Source organism: Ovis aries, chromosome 7 (assembly GCF_016772045.2).
Source record: "Ovis aries strain OAR_USU_Benz2616 breed Rambouillet chromosome 7, ARS-UI_Ramb_v3.0, whole genome shotgun sequence".
Classification (NCBI taxonomy): Eukaryota; Metazoa; Chordata; class Mammalia; order Artiodactyla; family Bovidae; genus Ovis; species Ovis aries.
The window spans coordinates 99,946,209-99,966,320 of record NC_056060.1 but is presented as its reverse complement, the minus strand read 5'-3'; the positions used below and the strand labels follow the sequence as shown (position 1 = coordinate 99,966,320).

The following is a 20,112-nucleotide window of genomic DNA, read 5'->3' as shown; positions in this document are numbered from 1 at the left end:
GTCTAAGTCAGTGAAACTATGAGCCATGCTGTGTAGGGCCGCCCAAGACGGACGGGTCATGGTGGAGAGTTCTGACAAAGTGTGGTCCACTGGAGAAGAGAATGGCAAACCACTTCAGTACTCTTGCCTTGAGAACCCTATGAACAGTAGAATTTCTTGTAAGCTGGTGGTTAGATCTAGAGAGTTAGGTTCAGTTTGAAAATACCTCACTGGGTCTGCTCTGCACTTGCCATTGATCCAAATCGGGAGGCTGAGCTGCCTAGTTCCCGCTCCCTTAGTGGTTAAGATGGGCCAGTGGGCTCCTGGACAGCCTGTTACATGCGTTAGGAAGCTGCCCATGCGTCTTTCCCCTAAAAATCTTCCATCTCTGTTCTCCAACCTTTTCCTACTGGGTAGAACTTTTATTAGTCAGTGGTGTCCTTCCATTTTTTTTTATCCTTAATATGAGCAACTGCATTTCCCTTCCTTTTCTTCTTAAAGTATAGTTGATTTACCATGTTTGAGGTGTACAGCAGGGTAATTCAGCTATATATATATATATATATATATATATATATATATATATAAAATTTTCCAGACTCTTCCCATTACAGGTTTTTACAGAATATGGTTCTCTGTGCTATACAGTAGGTTCTTGGTGTTTCTCTATTTTATATATAGTATGTATCTGTTAATGCCAAGTCCCAAGTTTATCCCCACCCCCCACTTCTGTTTCTAAACTGCAGAGTATTCTGCATTTTACCTTAAATCCCAGAGATCACTCTGCACTGGAGTGTATAAATCTTTCTCAGTCCTTCTGGCTGGTACCTAGTGCTCCACCGAGTGAACGCCACTTGGTGACAGAATGTTTATTCTGTCAGTCCCTCTGAAGGACATTAGAACTGTTCCTGGTGTTTCGCTGTCAAACACAGAAGCACTGCATTTTTGGCCCCTTATGCTGTAAAGTGTTATGAAAATGTGAGATGGTGTTAGTACTGACGTGTGCAGTTTTAATTTGAAAAAACAACAAAAGCACCACAACCTGGGCCGCAGCACCAAAGCTGGTGAGAGAGGCTGTGTCCTCCCCTCTCTCAGTTCTGTTAGGAGTTAAGCCAGGATTAAAGTAGGCGGCATAGTCAGTACGCATTTTGGGGAGGCTGAGTTCAGCAGAATTCATTCTGTCAACAAACAGGTGTCCAGCGCGTCCCTTGTGTTAGGGGCAGCAGAGAGCCCCCAGGGTGTGACCCTTCCCGCTCTTGAGCTTTCCTTTCCGCATCGTCAGGTTGATGGGGACTGTCTCCTCTAATAAAACACTGTTGCTTGGGAGTCAGGCATCTGGACAGAGTTGGGACGAGAGAGACGAGGCTTATGAATGAATGAATGAGACCGCGCTCTTGCACTCAGTCGCTCAGTCGTGTCCGACTCTGCAACCCAACGGACTTGAGTCTGGCAGGCTCCTCTGTCCATGGGGTTCTCTACGCAAGAATACTGGAGTGGGCTGCCATTTCCTTCTCCAGAGGATCTTCCCAACCCAAGGGTTGAACCTGGCTCTCCTCTCCTGCATTGCAGGCAGATTCTTTACCCACTGAGCCACCTGGGAAGTTCATGTGTTTCTGACGTGAAAGTGAAAGTCGCTCAGTCATGTCCGACTCTTTGCAACCCTAGGGACTATGCAGTCCATGGAATTCTCCAGGCCAGAATACTGGAGTGATAAGTCTTTTCCCTTCTCCAGGGGATCTTCCCAACCCAGAGATTGAACCCGGGTCTCCCACATTGCAGGCGGATTCTTTACCAGCTGAGCCACCAGGGACGCCCAAGAATACTGGAGTGGGTAGCCTGTCCCTTCTCCAGCAGATCTTCCCGACCCAGGAATTGAAATGAGGTTTCCAGCTTTGCAGGCAGAGTCTTTACCAACTGAGTCATCAGGGAAGCCGTCTCTGACATAAATGCTACCAGTATTTTCTTAGGTAGTATCTCAAGGCAATAGAAGTAAAGAGAAAACAAATGGGACCTAATTAAACTTACAGGCTTTTGCACAGCAAAGGAAACCATAGACAAAAGGAAAAAGCCCACAGAATAAAAGCAAATAATTGCAAATGACACAGCTCACAATGGCTTAATTTCCAAAATATACAAATAGCTCATATATAATTCACCACAGAAGCTAAAGGACCCGGCTGAAAAGTGGTCAGAGGCCTAAGTAGACGTTTCTCTAAAGAAGACATACTGATGGGCAGTAGGCACTGTGAAGAGATCTCAGCATTGCTAATTATGAGAGAAAAGCAAACCAAAATTACAGTTAGGCACCAACTCAAATGGGTCAGAATAGCCATCATCAAAAAGCCTACAGATAACAAATGCTGGAGAGGGCGTGGAGAAAGGGAACCCTCCTACTCTGCAGGTGGGAATGTACGTTTGTGTAGCCACTATGGGGAACACTGTGGAGGTTCCTTAAAAACTAAAAACAGAGCTACCATATGACGCAGCGACCCCACTCGCGGGCATGTATCTGGAGAAGACAGTACTTTGAAAAGATAGCTGTGCCCCAGTGTCCGTTTCAGCACTGCTTGCAGTAGCTGAGATGCGGAGACAGCCTGGCTGCTCATCAGCAGGTGAAGGGCGGAGGGAGGGAGACACAGACGCAAGCGGGGCGCTGCTCAGCCAGGGCGAGAGGAGGCCGCGGTGCCAGCGATGGACAGACACCACGTGGCGTCACTCACGTGTGGAGTGTGAACGATGGCACGGACGCGCCTGTCTGTGAGACACAGACAGACTCGGGGGCAGAGAACAGACGCGTGGTGCCGCAGGGGAAGGGGCGGGGGTGGGGGGGCTGGGAGTGTGCGGCTAGTCGATACAGACTTGTGTGCAGAGCGGATGAACAGCAAGGTCCCCGGAGCGGCGCAGTGACTGGGCTCAGAACCCTGGGGAAACTAATGGAAAAGGGCGCAAAGTAGAATGCCCACGGTGTGGGCTTCCCAGATGGTGCCGGTGGTGAAGAACCTGCCGGCTGGGGCGGGAGACTTAGGAGATGTGGGCTCCGCCCCTGGGCCCGGAGGGCTCACTGGAGGAGGCCGTGGCAGTTCAGTCCGGTCTGCTTGCCTGGAGAATCCCAGGCACTGAGGAGCCTGGCAGGCTGCAGTCCATGGGGTCACGAAGAGCGACTGAGGCGGCTTCACACACGTGGGTATAATGGAGTTGCTTTGCTGTACAACACAGATCAGCACACTTCAAATCAAGTACACTTTGACAAATAAACTGTATGCGATTCACTAGTCTAAGTGTTTACAAATACATATTAAGTCATTGAATCCTCATAACAGCTCTGTGGAGTCAGCACTATCATCAGCATTCTTCAGGAGAAGGAAGCAGAAGCGCAGCCAGGCTTTAGGCTTTGGCTTGGGCTCAAGCAGTCTGGCTTCAAAATCATGGACTCTTTTATTTTTTTAATTTTGCATATTTTAATTTCAGAGCTAAAAAACCGCAACACACAACATTTAAAGCTCCCTGCTGTCTCTGGCTTCTCACTTGAGGAGCCCCAGGCCTACTGCACCACACCTATGCCAGGATCAAAGCGGGCCTGAGCGTTGACAGAGATGAAGCGTGTGTTCTCGCAAACAAGACTCTTTGCCGCTGAGCTTCCGAACCATAGGCCTGATTCTGTTGCTCTCTGGGTAAAACAAACACCGTCACGGCCTTTGAAGGCCCTGAGCCTCTCTGGCCATCTCGCTCCTGCTTCCTGTCACTGCCAGAGGTTCAGCTGTAGCAGCGCCTCCTGCGTGGCAGTCACGCCCTCTCCCTTTCAGGCCTCTGCACACGCCGTCCGCCCTGCCTTGATGCCTCCTGGGAGCACGCGTGCCTCCCGTCCTCTCGCCGTGCGGCCTTACAAGCGGTCCCCGCGGGCAGCGCTCCCGCCCTGCCTCGTCTGCACGAGGGAGCCCACCTGTGCTGCTGCTGTCCCTGTGGGCTTCCTCTTTCCCGGCCTGCGTCTCGCTGCCCGTGACCGAGTGCCGTGTGTCAGGCCCCTGAGAGCCGTCCTGGGCATGTCCTGCTCCCGAACGTCTCCGGAACTCAGAACGGTGGCCGGCTCTCAGTGAAGACGTGCTGGTGAAAGGGGAGGCTGGGAGAGACGAGGGCCTCGCGTTTTGTTCAGAGTTGCACAGCGGGTAGACGAGGAAGCCAGTGTCTGAACACGGGTCCTTCCGATACCAGAAAGTGTACTATGAGCCGCGCCGTGATAGTGCGGTGCTGGGGTTTGCTTGTTCACAGTTTCCCTTTGGGTCCCGGGGTCTCTTCGAAGTGTGTTAACTCTGTGGGAAGGCTGGCCTTGAGGAGGTCCTCTGTGCTCCCTGTCTTCCGTGCAGTGCTTAGCCAAGTTTCCAGGTGCTTTCTGCATGAAAACTTGTGCTCTTGGACTCTGTCAGGAGCTGGACGGAGAGCTTGGCGCGCTGTTCTTTGAAGGAGCAGCGCCCTTCCCTAATGCACGTGTTGTAGAGCCCGGGAGTCCTTTGAAATTAGCGTCCCTGGAGGATGGTGCTCGCCTCTGTTCATGGGAACAGTTGGTGCTCCTGTGTTACACCGGTCTCCTCTCCTGGAAGGTAGAGCTCTCCTGTGACACCTCCCGTGTGTGGAGAAACAGTTGCCTCAGGACGCCCCTTGCTGAGGGATGCACAGGGCAAATGCGGATAAAGCAGAGACGGTTCCACACTCTGGCGGCTCGGTGCTGAGCTGCGGAGCCTGGTTCCCGGGAGCGCGTGTGGCGGGGCCCCTGTCCACCTGGGGTGCTCGCTGCAACACGAATGCCAAATACTCCTCTTGCTTTTTGCCTTTTTTTTTTTTTTTCCTGTAAGCACTAAAATCCTCTCTGGGTTTCTTTAGGTTAGTGAAAATAGGTACTCATGTAGACCTTTTGGGAAAAAAACGTGGCGTAAAGTGAGCTGTAGAAAAGCAGAGGCTACCCGCCACACGATGAGAGAGGGCTGCAGAGCAAGGTGTTCATCCAGTCGTGATTCGACACCTGTGTCTAAAGTTCACATCTGTCTGTGACAGTTCCTTCTTTCCTTTATCTACATGTGTTAGTTGCTTTAGTCACGTCCAGCTCTTTGCGACCCTGTGGACTGTAGTCCGCCAGGCTTCTCCGTCAGTGGGATTTCCCAGCAAGAACACTGGAGTGGGTTGCCATTTCCTTCTCCAGGGGATTTTCCCAAGCCAGGGATCAAACCTGTGTCTCCTGTATTGGAGGCAGATTATTTACTGTCTGAGCTACCAGGGAAGCCTCCTCTATCTATAATGGAATTGAATCAAAGCATTTCCCCTAGTGATGGAGAAATGAAATTACATAAGAAACTTATATAAAGTTCAAAGCAACTTATTCAGATCACAAGAAGCTTTGCACTTGAAGTATTCATGACAATTCGTATTATTTTGTGTAAAGTCTCTGATAATGTGGCTCTTCCGATTCCTGCCTGGCTTTGTTAGGCGGCAGGTCTAAAGCTGTTTTTCTGCCTGGCACTTTCCCCTTCTTCCTTTCTTAGACGTGTATGGGTATAGCAGGGCGCTAACTTCCAGGTAAGTCTCAACCTGTGATTTACTTACCTGCAGGGACAAAAGGTTTTCAGCCAGTCAGCTTTTCTGTCTTAAACCCTAGTGGTATCCTGCCAGTCTTCTCTGAAACGTTACATGGTGCTTGGTATTAGCACAGTTATCTAAATACATAATAGGCATTTGTAAATTATTTGAAGATGTAAGTAAATACAGAAGAGGACTTTGCAACCTGATTTTTGATTGTCTTTTGCTCTCAGGTAGCTTTCCGGGATTCTGTGTAATTAAAATTTAACAATGCGCATGTGTCATGTGAAGTGTTAGGGTGAAACGGAAGCACCAGGAGAGCAGGGGCTCGCTCACCACTGTGCCTCCAAAGCCTGGAGCTGTGCCTGGACACGCAGTGGGTATTCCGCTCTTTAATGATTAAATCTGCGTGTACAGTGAAGACCAGAGAAATTATAAAGTTGAGCTTTGTGCCTAGATAATGGCATCCGCCTGACAATCTCAAACGCTTTCAGTGCTGTGAACCAGGTGCTGGGGTGCAAGGGCGCAGAGAGATGATTCGGATCCTCTCTCGTTTTATTTATTCAGCAAATGCTCCCTGACTCCCGCTGCTTTGTCCCGAGGCCCTGTGCCTGGAGTGGAGAACGCGGGCGTGAGCCGCCGCGGCTCCCGTCCTCCTCTTGCTCTTGGTTTGGGAAGAAGGGAGCGGGAAGAGCGAGGCCAGCTGGAGCCTTGGCAGCCAGCGCTGTAGGGCGGTCGGTGCAGCTGCTTGGCTGGCGGGGTGTTTCCATGGGTCGTTTTCTCTTTCTCCGCTGCCGCTCTTGATGGTGTCGCAGTGACCGACTCACGTGGCCCCTGTGAAGATCTGAGCTGTTGGCCTGTGGCTTAGGATCTGATTGGAAGGCTTGACATGCAGACAGTGAGGTTCGAGAGGGGGCTTGCTGTGATAGCCGGCTGTGCCACCTGCAAGGAGACTTAGGAGAAACAGCGCCTTTATTGAGGAGGTGAAGAGTTAGCCGTGGCTCGGTCAGAAGGGGCTGGGTGGAGGGTTGAGGCCCAGGGTCGGGGTGTGTGTGACTTCCCTCCCCTGGGCCTCTGACTGCTGATCTGTAGGAGAGGGAGGGGCATCAAGGCTCTGCTCCCTGGGAGCCCTCGGCGGCAGCATCCTGCTTCTTCTCTCCTGCGTCTTGGGCTTTGAAAGACTACATTTCAACAGTGAGTTCCTTGGTAAACAATGTGAAAATTTCTGGACTAGGTAATCTCCCCAATTTTCCAGGCCTGACATTCAGTGAATATTAAATATTCCACGTGTTCACTGCTAATACGCTAGCTGCCCGGCCGCCCACCCGAGGAAACAGCGACTTCTTATCAGGTCAAAATACGCTTTTTTCCTACAAAAGGTCGTTTGATTGAGATGAAGGTCACTCAGAGGGTCAACGATGATTTGAGTTCGAAACCCAAGAGTTTTAGTCCTTTATAGACTACCTTTTTCCTCTCCATGGTGGCCCCATACGGCAAAACCTTAGATGCATCCTGTCGCTCAGTCGTGTCCGACTCTGTGGCCCCATGGAGTCCGGGGGCCGCCGGGCTCCTCTGCCCGTGGGGTTTCCCAGGCGAGACTCCTGGAGTGGGTGGCCGTTCTCCTGAAGAGCTTTGCTCGTGCCTGCTGACGGGCTCTGGAGGGCCGCGCTTTGCTGCTCTTGCGCCTTGGCTTTTCTCAGGCCGCGCCCACCGTCCGAGTGTTTCTGGAGGGTCTAACGGACTCTGAGCGCATCTCCGCGCACACTGTCTGCTCCGTCTCCCCCACTTTCCCTTTGCTCCTGACTGTCGCTCTTGCTCAGTCGTGTCTGGCCCTCTGAGACTCCGTGGACTGCAGCACGCCAGGCTCCCCTGCCCTTCACTGTGGCAGCACCCAGTTATTGTGAAGTGACAGGAACTATTTTCACATACCTCTTGCCAGAAATCAGGCCCGAGAGAAGGGAACCAGCAGAGAAGGAGAAAGGAGACAGCAGAGGAAAGCCCGCGTGAGCAGCGGTCTCAGCGCCCCTCGGTCAGGCCGCACCGCTTGCTCCGTGCCTTGAGTCTCCTCTCCTGCGCAGTGGAGACTGTGGTTCCTCCTGCAGGGGGGTGTTGTGAGGGTTAAAATATGTAAGTTGCTTAATCTGTTGCTTGGCCTGCAGTCAGGCCCTCCGTAGCTAGATTCCCTCTCTTCTTTCCCTTTTTTCCCGTGCTGTTTCTCTTTCCTCTTCAGGAGCTTTTCTTCCTTCTTCCACCCACTCTTTTCCACAGATGTTTGTTAAACTCCTACTGATGTGTGCCAGGCATCGGTCTCAGTGCTGGGGATATAGCAGTGAGTGAAATGTCGGGATGCGCATTCCAGTATCCCCTCCTCACTACGATGCACTTAGCATCAGGGACTAGGATACAGAATGTATAAAGAAGTCTTACAACTCAATAGTAAAAACACATCCCAATTAAAGAATGGGCCAAAGATTTGAATAGCTGTTTCTCCTGAATTACGGAGGGCCAAGAAACGCATGACAAGATTCTCGACACTGAGTCAGCAGGGAGATGGAAACCACCATCACAGTGAGAAAACACCGCGCGCAGCAGGACTGGGGTCCGGAGGACAGGAGCGAGCTGCCAGCGACTTGGAGAAGGTGGAGCCTCATGCATGCCTTGCTCACCGGAGCATACAGCGTGTGGCCGATGCGGAAAGCAGTCTGGCAGTCCTCAACGTGCTGAACATGGGTTCCGATAGGACCTAGCAGCTCTGCTCCTAGATGGCTGCCCAAGATGACGGAAAACGTGTGTCCACATGAAAACCGGTGCCTGAATGCTTACAGCAGGGTTTGTTAAGCAGGCACAAAGTGGGAGCAGCCCGTGTCCCTCAGCTGACAGTGGATAAGATGTCCCCCAACTGAAGATGGAAACCCATCAGCTAGAATCGCCCTTGTTGTTCAGTCCTGAGTCGTGTTCAGCTCTCTGCAACCCGTGAGCTGCAGCACGCCAGGCGTCCCTGTCCTTCACCATCTCCCGGAGCTGGCGCAAACTCCTGCCCACTGAACTGGTGATGCCAGCCCGCCATCTCGTCCTCTGCTGCGCCCTTCTCCTCATGCCTCCAGTCTTCCTAAGCATCAAGGTCCTTTCCAATGAGATGATTCTGCAGCAGAACGGAGTGAGATTCTGATACAGGCTGCATACAGCACAGATGGACCTTGGAGACCTTACGTCAAGTGAACGAAGCCAGTTATAAAAGAACACGCATTGAATGGTCTTGTTTATAGTAAAATATTCAAAAGAGGCAACTCTATAGCAAGTAGAGCAGGGCTTGCTTATGGCTCGTGGGGGCGGTGTGGGAGAGCGGGAGGCGGGTGACCACAGACGGGTGGGGGCTCCTTGGGGAGGGTGGAGACGTTCTGAACTTGCGGTGAGGGTGGCGGGATTCTGGATGCATTGAGGCCACTGACTGGCGCGTGCGCTGTGTCCCAGCGCAGCTGTCACACAGGCTGACTCCCCCGCTCGCACCCCACTGCCGCCGCTTCGCGCGTTCTTTCTCCTGAGCGTGGGGTTATGCCCTGGCTCCCAAACAGAGCGGGACGAGGTCCCTGCCCTCCACGGGCCGCCTCGCTGCCACCCCGCGTTTCCCCTTCCAGCCAAGACTGCTAAAGGTTAGAAGATGGGTAATTTAGAAATTGTAAATTGTAGAAGAGTCAGAAACGAATGGATGAGCAGGAAGAACTGTTCTCGGGCGTTTAACCTCACCACCCGGAGATAATCATGCTTCATACCTTGTATAGTTTTAGCATTCATTTAGAAAGTTGACACCTTCCATTTTTGTTTTCGCCGAGTACTGTTATGAGGGAAAACTTCTGTTGCGTTCCTCTAAAGATTGCTGTTGTTTAGTTGCTGAGTTATGTCCAACTCTTTTGTGTCCCCGTGGACTGTGACGTGCAAGGCTCCTCTGCTCAAGGGATTTCACAGGCAAGAATACTGGAGTGGGCTGCCGTTTCCTATTCCAGGGAATATTCCCGACCCAGGGGTTGGACCCACGCCTCCTGCCTTGGCAGGTGGGTTCTTTACCACTGAGCTACCTGGGAAGTCCAGAGTTAGTGCATAACGGGTCAAAGTAACCTATACTAGCATAGAACATTGTAATTTTTTTTAAATAAACATACCTGAGTCTTCTGTAATACTGTTAAGTGTGATAAGTTTTTATGCATGGCCTTTTTTTTTTTAAACTTTTCAGAATTGTCTAAATCAAATTTGGGGGCAGGAAAACCTAATGCTTTGGGAGGTTTATGCTCATTAGTGTGTGGATGGAATACATGCAGTCTCGTTGCATTTTAAGCCACACTTGTTACGTGGCTTTTGCTTAAGCCGCAGCCTGATATCACAAGAGGATTCCAGTCTTAAATATTTCAGAGTGCATTAAAGCTCCATGCCCTGTGAAGTAAGAATTCCATGGGTTCCCTTCAGTCTCTGTGGACTGTTCAGAAATGTCTGGCTTATGTGGGTTGTGAATTAGGATGTCAGCTGGTAAGATAGATTCCCAGCGTGAGAAAGCCCATTGAACTGATTTCACTCATCTTTTCTCCCTTCTGCCCGTGTGCAGAATTAGACTGGCTGAGCAACCCAAGCTTCTGTGTTGGAGCCATAACATCTCTGAGCCGACAATCTCAAGAGGCCACCGCAGCCCCTGTTTCTGAAGGGTCACCGCTGACAAGGTAGTTTTTGTTTAACGATTTCATTTATTCCTGTTCTGCTTTTGGCTCCGCTGGGTCTCCATTACTCTGCAGGCTTCTCTGGTTGGGGAGGGCGGGAGCCGCTCTCCCGGGACGGTGCTTGCAGCTCACTGCGGTGGCCGCTCTGGTTGTGCAGCAGTGGCTGTGGGCCCGTGGGCTCGGGGGTCGTGTCTCCTGGCTCTGGAGCGTGGGCTCTGGGGTTGTGGCGTCTCCCGGCTCTGGAGCGTGGGCTCGGGGGTTGTGGCCCATGGGCTTAGTTGATCCGTGACAGTGGGATCTTCGCTGACGGACCAGCGATCGAGCCTGCGCCTCCTGCGTTGGTGGGCAGACTCTTCACCTCTGAGCCACCGGCGGAGTTGATAGGCGGATTGTTAGCCTTTGTCAGTGTGCCGTCCATAGCTTGCTTGAGTAGTGATCCTTAGAAAACCCTGTGATGAAAGGGTTAATAAAAGCTCTTTCTTTTACCAGATGTACGGAGGTGATCTCTACCGTCTTCCCTTCCCTCACTCTTTCCAGATCATCCTTTTTTCCCCTTTGCGGTGCAGTGGCAAGTCCATGACACAGTCACTGCCGGTAATCAGGCCACGAGGGAGATGGCGTCACTGTGGCGCTTAAGTAACTTTATTAACCTCGTTAGTGGCCTTTAGAATATTGTAATTCAGGTATTTCCTTGGTTGCATAAAGATAGAAGTTGCCTGCAAAAGTAGGAGGAGGTTTTGTAAGAACATAGGATAAAAATCTCATGGGAACTTCGGGGAAAGCAAGGTGGCACACATCTCTACCAGCTTTGAAAGGAGTTTGTTATAGATCACTGGATCGAGAAATGAGCTCTCTCACCAATACAGACCAAACGGTCTCATTAATATGATGTACCATAAAAGTGTGGGAAGCCTTTGAAATTGAGACTAGTTCATGCAGAGAGGAGTAATGAGAAAGAGCTCATTCTAACTTACAAAAACAAGGACCAGCATTAAGCCCACTTTTTTTTCCTTTTCCTTTTTTTTGGCATTAAGGACGTCCTGGTATAATGGATAGGACTGAAAATAAACCTTTAAGAGATTCTAAAATACTGCATCTGATAACTGCCGGATTAATTTAAGAATATACAGCTATGAAAATACAGGTTTAGAAGCTATAAAGATTAGAATCCCTTCAGCCAATGTCATTTTAGGTCCAGCTCTTAAATCTTGAAGGTAAATTTGTAAGCCGGCTTTTTAAATCTCCAGGGTATAAGCCAGGAAGGCACTGTATGATGTCTGAGCAGCTAGGACGCCTGTGGGTGATCAGACAATCGCCTTCTGCGCGTTTGTTGACTTGCATACTTGTTTGCATATTATTTCCCTAATTCTCTTTTGAAAATAACTCTAATGTTGACCTTTCCAAACAGGAGTCCTCTGAAATCAGAGCCTTCAGATGAAAGTGACACTAACAGAAAGCCCAGAGAAACAAGCAGGAAAAAGAAGAAAGAGAAAAAGAAGAAAAGGAAGCTTCTGCGCCACAAGAAAACCAAGAGAAAACGTGGGTCGTCGGGTAGCAGTGGGTCTGAGTCAGACACTGATTCTGAAAAGGACAGACCTTCCAGAAGCGCCAGAGACAGGAAAAGGGAATCAGAGAAACAGAAGTAGGTTTTCTGTTCTCAAATGTCTATGGTTTTTCAAAGCTTGAATTTCTCTCCCTTCACTGTTGCCACAAGTGAGACGTTTGAACAGTGACTCAGCCGCGCAGTCAGAATGGAGTGAGCGCATTTCTCAGTAAAGGTGGGAAAAACCCAGAAGGTGCTGCGGCATGAGGTCAGCGAAAGAAAAGGAAGAAAAAGAAAACTTTCATAAAAAAAATAGGGCCGTGATTTTATTTGAGAAATGTTACCTGGGCGCAGCAATGATTGTGTCAAAATCTGATTCAGACAAAAAGCCTACAGGATTTTTGAAAGATGACAGATAAGCCTCACAGTGGGCGTATGGGCCAGTTGACTACTTAGTTTTATGCTTTTATAAAGAGTAAGAAACTTGTCTTAGCTTTCTCTTTCTGGATACACCTTTCTTTCAGTCACTCACGTCGAAATGCCATCTGCAGACGCAGAGGACAGACTCAGGGCGGCCGCACGGGCGGTGAAGGCGGGGCGGACGGGGAGGGAGGTCAGCAGGCAGGCGCTGGCGTGTGGGGGACGGGCAGCAGGGCCCTGCGCCGCTCAGGGAACTGTCCAGTATCCCGAGACAGACCTTCATGGAGAGGAGTGTGCCTGTGTGTACCAGGCACTCTCTCCCTCACTGCAAATCGTCACTGCTTTTGTCCTCCGCTCAGGTTTGTTTAGAACCAGGTGCTGAAGGTGCAGAGTGGCTCCCGACTGCAGTGCTTCCTCCCCGTGGGGCCTTTTTCCTCCCTGCCTGTCTCCCTGCCGTCTCCCCTGAGCACGGTGTGCGAGGCGTGCTGCAGACCGCCCCCGTCACAGCTTTTCCTCTCTGCTTAGGCTGGCGTCCCCCTGCACGAGGGGCACCTTGCCCACACATGAGACAGGCGGCCTGTGGTGAGCTGCTTGAATTGCCCCTCACCTGCCTTTTTTGCTTTTTCTTTTCTTTGGCCATGTGGTCTAGATGAGAGGGAATGATAAGGCCTACCCAAGGCATGCTTGGGAATATTTAGTGCTGCTAAGGTTTTTGCAGCTCTTTGGGGATTATCTGTTCTCGCTGTGTGCTTAGGCGTCCCCATGATGTCAGTGAGAGCTCTGGTTGGAGCGAGTCTGGAATCTGGTCTGTGGTTTCAGAGACACAAACACCGTGCCTTCCAGGGTGCTCTGTCGTCAGATTCGCGTTGAAGAAGGCTGCAGGCCTCGGGCTCAGAGGGGCCGTGTTTATTTAGCCCGCTCTGTGTCTAGGTGCAGCCCCCGTAACCCTAGAGGGGAAGAGATGAAGGAGTCCAGCAACAAGGCTCCAAATTGGGCTGGATTTCTGGGGGCAGGAGGGCTTTCCTGGGGGCTCAGTGCTCAAGAATCTGCCTGCAGTGCAGGAGAGGCAGGTTTGATCCCTGGTCAGGAAGATCCCCTGGAGAAGGGAATGGCAACCCACTCCAGTGTTCTTGCCTGGAGAATCCCATGGACAGAGGAGCCTGGTGGGCTACAGTCCATGGGGTCACAGAGAGTTGGACACGACGGAGTGGCTAAACAGCAGGAATAGCAGGAGGACAGAAACCACCTCCCCCCGGCCCGCCGTCGAGCCCCCCCCACCCCGGCCCGCCATGGAGCCTGCCTGGCCCGCCGTCGAGCCCCCCTGCAGTTGGCACAGGGCCGATGCATAGTGAACACTCGAGCGCATGCTTGTTAGTGTGAGTGAGTATATCACTGCCGTTCTTGCTCTTCAGTACATCTTCAAAGCAAAATACATTAGTTGCTGTGTGTTCCGAAGACTCATCTTTAACTATTTGTCTTTTTTTCTCTCTGTATGACTGAGGAAAATGAGTTTTAAAGGATTTCCTGAAACTGTACAGAAGCAACCATAAGCAATTTGAAAGACAGTTATTCTCAGCCTGTGCCTAACCGCATCAGAAGGGATCTTCACAGCCTCTTGGCAGCTGTGTGATCCAGACAGCAGTTTCAAGTCTGCTGGTATTTTGCGCAACGTTCCCGTGAAGGTCAGAGCGGGCTGGCCTTGTCTTTTTCGTTCTTACTGCTCGCTTGTGCATCTCTTCCTGGGAAGGTGACCGGGAGGAGGTCTTGTTTCCATTTAGACAAGGGGCTAAGATATTAGTGAGTCGTGAGTGTCTCCCTGTGATGTCAGGAAAGTGGCTTGGGGGCGGTTGAGGGGCGTGTGTCCCGTGTGGGACTCTGATTCCAGGGTCATCAGGGACAGCCTCCCCACAGCTTCTGATGACCTCTGTTTCCTAGGGTGAGCTCCTCTTCACCTCCAGGTGATGACACTTCCTTCCGCGTGCACAGCCCAGACCACATCCTGCTTCCTGACTGTGGGACCCAGGAGGGGAGGTGTGAAGGGCTCGCTACTCCCCAGGCGTGGTCTGCAGCCAGCCCTTCCCACCCCGAGCTGGCGTTCCATCTCCTTCCAGAGTGCATCGACCTCTTTCTATCCCTTTAGCTGCTGCTTTGGTTTTTGTCATCAGAAGACCCTCCACAGTTGTCTGGAGGGCGTGAGTTAAAACTCACCATGTGTTTTAACCCGAGATGCATCACCCTGCAAGTATTTATCGAGCAGCTACTTTGTGCCCCTGGGATACCACGCCCTTGCGTTCCCAGCCAGAAATGGTTTGGAAGCCTGGAGAGTCCTGACTTCTCTCTGGGCAGAGCCAGACAGCAAAGATGGAGCAACACTCAGCGGCCGTTGTGACTCCCGGGGCAGTCTCTTGGGTCAGCAGCGTTATGAATGATTTTCTTTGGAGGGAGAAAGACGTTAGGTGCCAGAAAAGCCTTTCCCCTCCTCTTAGTTGACTCCGAGGGAACTGGTTCTTTTGGGTTTGAGCTGGAAGTCTGCCACGTCACAGATTGGTTCAAAGCGACAAATACGGGTCTTTTCTTACAGTGGACTCTCTGTAAGCAGTGGATGGTCAAGGCCCATGCGTACAGGCAGAGTAGCCGGCACAGAGCCCAGGCTGTAAAAAGGAGACTGAGGCCACGTCTGAGCAACACCAGAGCCGGGAGCACTCAGAACTGTGGCTGTGCTTCATTGTTTTCAGCTGAAATTAATTACTGAGCGCTTTCAGATGACTTAGGCAAAGTAGGGGCAGCCTCATTTTCCCTCCCTCCTTTCTTCCTTCCTTCAAGAAAAAACCTTGTGTGTAAATATGTTTGAAAGTCAAGTCATAAACATTTAAATGAATTATTACTGTTGTTTTTTAAAGACATCTATATCTCTCACGTTTGCTTCAGGGATAAGCTGACTTCTCTTCTTGGTAAAGTACCACTTAGGGCAGTCTTCGCTTTTACTTTAACGCATTCTCCAGAGCAGGAGCCGGGCCGTCTTTATGGCGGGGGCACACTGCACGGAGCTGTGCGCGAGGCCCTGTGGGTCTGACGTGTCTCTCTCTCATATTTCTGAGCTGTGACGTATGTAACTGGGGTATTTCTAAGCGCCTCTCCCGTTTTCTTCTTCACCCTCCCTGTCCCACAGTCAAGGAAATAATGCTGCTGCGGATACCGGACGTCACTGTGTTTGGCTTGAGGACATCCAGGCTCTGACGGGAGAAACCTTCCGAATGGATAAGAAACCGGATCCTGCCAACTGGGAGTACAAGTCTCTTTACCGAGGAGACGTTGCCAGGTGTGTGGGTGCTGATGGGTTTCTCCGGTCGCCCCTGGTGGGGAGGGCCCTTCTCTCAGCTCTGACTCTGTCTCTGCGTCCCCCCAGCCGCCCCACCTTTGCCTCTGCGGAGCTTTATCCATTGCTCAGTTGTTCAGGCTTACACAGTAGCAGGTGAGTAATCTCACGCTGTAAAATAAAAGCTGAAACCTGGAGATCAGGATCCAGGTTGGATTAGTCTTATTCGGCCGTGGTGCTTGGTGTAGCGTGTGGCCCGGTAGGTGTTCAGTGAATGTCTGTAGATTGAATGAGTCTAAAAATACCTTGAACTGATTGTGACTATCCATAAACCATTTGGTTTAATCTATACGCCTTTCTTAAAAGTTACAAAGCCTTTTATTTATCCAAACCGCCCCCCGCCCCACACATGCCATTTTTAAAAATGACATTAAGTGAAAATGACTTTTTCAAAATGCTTCTAGCATATGTCACCAGATAATCATAAAAACAGGTGATGGTATTTGCTTCAGTAATGACTTTAAGCTTTTTTCTCTATCGTGTATTAACGCATATATGTGGAATGGAGGAAAAAATAGTATAGATGATCGTATTTCTGAAACGGAGATACAGACAGAGCGGACATTCGGACACCACGGGGAGGGGTGGTGGGGAGGAACCGGGAGACTAGGCTGGCGCGCGCCCTGTCGATGCTGAGTCTGAGCAGGCAGCTGCGGCGAGCCCGCTGTCCAGCACAGAGAGGCCCGCTCAGCGCGCTCCGCCGACCTGAAGGCGGGGATCAGAGAAGGACGGGCACGTGTTCCGGTTAGGCGGCTCCCTCTGCGGCGGAAACCAGCTCCACGTGGCGCAGCAGCCGTGCTCGGTGAAAGGGGGCGCTTTCAAAAAAGAGGAGCTTTTCTCTAATCTGGCAATCAAAAACAGTTGAATCCCCAGTAAGCTCTTCAGACACTTGGTACTTTGTAGGACGTAGTGAGCAATGATACGCAGCCTCTCGCTCCCAAACAGCTTAGTTGGAAATGGAAACTGAAGGCGGAGAATCATGGAATATACGGCCCAGAGGAGGCCTTGAAGGTGGTGGCCGTTCTCCATGGGCTGATTGCCTTTTAACGTAGATTTTCGCTCCTGCCCCTTTGCCGCCCCAACACCTTGTACTGAGGTGTCACTCAGCATGACATTGTGGCCCCCCACATAGGCAGCTCCAGCTGTGACTCCCTTCAGGGTGAGCCGGCGTCGGTGGCTTTTGGTGCGTGTTCGCAGCTGCATGTGGCCTACTGCATCCTCACGGCAGGGGTCAGGGGTCAGTGGCGCTCATAGTGCGCCTGTGTATTTTGGAGGGATGCTGACACTCCCTGAAGTCCCCTGTGGTCCTGATGCCTCAGCGTGGAGAGTCCCAGCAAGTGCTGGCAGGCATGGAGCAGGCAGCACCAGCTTGCACCTCTTTCTCCCTGGAGTTGTCCTGCCGACTCACAGCTGCTCCAGGAGGAGGGCGCTCTGATCTTACCCAGCCGGGGAGAGGAGTCTCAGGGATGAAGGATCATTGGAAGGCCATACACCAGGAAGAGAGAGAGTTGGGATTTACACCCGTACTTCTCTGGTGCTCTTCCACCATCCCCAAAGAGGAGACGGGTTCTATGGTAGGACATTTTCTAGGTTGGGAAACAGACGGTGCTGGTTCTCCTTCTGACTTTGCCATTGACTAGTACCATAATCCCAGGCAAGTCACTTAACCGCGGGGTCCCCCGCTCCCGGGTCGGTGACTGGTACCCTGTTGGGAATCCCGCCACACAGCCGGAGGTGAGTGGTGAGTGAGCACAGCTTCATCTGCTGCTCCTCAGTGCTGACCCATCCCTCCCGTGGACAGAGAAAAAGTCTTCCTGGAGACGGGTTCCTGGTGCCAAAAACGGGACCGTTGACTTAACCTTTCTGAGCGCCTGTGTCTTCATTTGTAAACTGGAAATTGTAACTCCTACTGTGCCTCACACTTAAATATCAGAAATATTTGATATGGAATTAGAAATTGGTGTGCAAAGATAAAGGCTTACTATCACAGTACTAGATTAAAAAAAGGAAGCAATATTAACAGAGAGTGGCTCTTGAACCTCTGCTAGTGAATGGCCCAGAGCTGAGGAAGAGAGTGACTGGAGACAGCTTCATTCATCTCAGCTGCAAAGAGACGACTCCAGAGGGTGTAGGGCATTGGTGAGAGTTCCTGGAAATGTGCTAACGCTCAAGTCAGGCAAAGTCTTGCTCAGATGAATCTCCACACAGCTTTAGTATCCAGATCTGGGAAGGTGGTGGTCCCGCTGCACGCTGAGCTGGTCAGGACGGTGGGAGTACGGTGTCAGGTCCTGAATTTTCACACTTGTTAGGAGAGATCCTGACGAACTATGAGCATTGACAAGACGGTGAGCAGACACGTGGCTAACCCTGTCGCGCGAGGTCTAGGTGAGGGCTGTGGGTCGCAGCCTGTGTCAGGGGTAAGGTCACTGTCCCGTAGGCTTTGCTGCCCTTGGGAAGGTGGGTTGGCAGTGTCCTGTGTAACTTGGCAAGCGGCACCAGGACCGGTGAGTGGAAGTTTGGCTTGGCAGAAAAGCAGATCTCAGAGTGTGAGCATCCCAGCGATGGCGTACAGCATGTTGAGGCATTGTGGTAAACGGGGCAGGCTCTAAAGTTAGTGTGGAACAGGTCCAGGTTACCTTCGGGAAGTTCCCTAGAACTAATACACTGTCTGTCGGGGAAGTTCGGCTATTTCCTTTTCTTTTTTTTTTTTTTTTGCCATTTTTGGAAGAGTTTGTTGTTTCTTTGGCTATCCACCAGCTGAAATAGTTGGCTCTTGTTTAGGAGCCAAGTTGTATGAAATGATAAGTTATTATAAATAATAATTGATTATTTATCCTTACTGTGTGGCTTAGCCCTTTACATATATAAACTTTTTTGATCATCCTAGCAATTCTGCAACATAAGTTACTGTTACAGTCCCTGATTTGCAGACGAGGAAACTGAGGCACAGTTTGTTTTTTAAAACTTGATTACGGTCACCCACCTTAGTAAATGAAGCTGGAATTTGGACCAAGGCAGTCAAGACTCTGAGAAGGCCTGTGTGAACTGAATTCTCCAAAGGAAAGGCAGGTTATGTTGCCCAGCCCAGCTCCCTCCGGGACCCAGGCCCGCTGAGTGGGCTCAGGGCAGAACTGGGTGCTTGATTTAAACGTATTCTCTTCCCAAGCTTGCCCTCTTCTGTTTTCTCGTTTCTTTTCTCTCTCTCTCTTTTTCCTTCTGGTGACTAAATGCCCAACGTGTGTGCTTAGTCGCTAGTCCTGTCCAACTCCTTTGCAGCCCTGTGGACTGTAACTTACCAGGCTCCTCTGACCGTGGAATTTTCCAGGCAAGAGTACTGGAGTGGGTCGCCATGCCCTCCTCCAGGGAACCGTCCCGACCCAGGGGTCGAAGCCTCACGCCTTGCCTCTCCTGCATCGGCAGGTGGACTCTTCACCACTAGCGCCACCTGGGAAGCCCGTAGGTGCCTGTATCTGATTTTATAATGGATACGTTTGGTATCATTCACTGAACCTCCAAACAAAATGGGTGTCACTGCCTCTGGAATTATTCAAGTGAAGACTAGCTGATTATTTGATAAGGATTTTATAGGAAAAGTGCCATTATTGGGGGGAACTATTGTATTAAATTACATCTGAGGTCTGGTCCAGTAATTTAAGATTTTGTGATAAGTGATAAATTGGGTAGAACCTAAATGTCCGACAATAGGGAAATGGTTAAATAAATTATGGGACACTTCCAGTGAGCCAGTTTGAAGTCAATAAAAATCGTTGTTTCTAAAACTAATGGTTTGAAGAAATGCTTAAAAGTAGGGAGAAACGCCTGAAGCTATCTATTAGCTGTTTAAAAACAGGATGTGTAAACGAGCGTGCGTAGCACACACGCGCGCCGTCTGAGTGTCGACGCTTAACAGCTGCATTCTCTTTTCTCCTGTATCTTCTTCATCGAGTTTGCTACAAAAGGAAGCTCTAAAGTCACCTTTAGAAAATACAGTTTTAAAGTCAGAAAACTCAGCAAACATTTTTTAAGAGATTGCTTGAATATCTAAAACACTATTGACTTTTAGTGAAAATAGTAGTTCAATTCAGTCGCTCAGTTGTGTCTGACTCTTTGCGACCCTATGAATCGCAGCAGGCCAGGCCTCCCTGTCCATCACCCAAACTCATGTCCATTGAGTCGGTGATGCCATCCAGCCATCTCATCCTCTGTCTTCCCCTTCTCTTCCTGCCCCCAATCCCTCCCAGCATCAGGGTCTTTTCCAATGAGTCAGCTCTTCGCATGAGGTGGCCAAAATATTGGAGTTTCAGTTAGAGCATCAGTCCTTCCAATGAACACCCAGGACTGATCTCCTTTAGGATGGACTGGTTGAATCTCCTTGCAGTTCAAAGGACTCTCAAGAGTCTTCTCCAACACCTCAGTTCAAAAGCATCAATTCTTTGGCCCTCAGCTTTCTTCACAGTCCAACTCTCACATCCACACATGACCACTAGAAAAACCATAGCCTTGACTAGATGGACTTTTGTTGGCAA

The 20,112-nt window shown here is 50.6% G+C and overlaps 1 protein-coding gene across 1 annotated transcript in view; it reads left to right on the top strand.

Moving 5' to 3' along the window:
* NRDE2 (NRDE-2, necessary for RNA interference, domain containing) overlaps nucleotides 1-20,112 on the top strand; it is a 46,840-nt gene that overhangs the window by 4,148 nt on the left and 22,580 nt on the right. Inside the window, exons 2-5 of the mRNA XM_060418691.1 lie at nucleotides 1,712-9,593; nucleotides 10,139-10,250; nucleotides 11,656-11,889; nucleotides 15,380-15,529. Of these exons, the coding sequence (XP_060274674.1) occupies nucleotides 9,440-9,593; nucleotides 10,139-10,250; nucleotides 11,656-11,889; nucleotides 15,380-15,529 (650 nt within the window). The 5' untranslated portion in view covers nucleotides 1,712-9,439. The remainder of the gene's footprint in view (nucleotides 1-1,711; nucleotides 9,594-10,138; nucleotides 10,251-11,655; nucleotides 11,890-15,379; nucleotides 15,530-20,112) is intronic.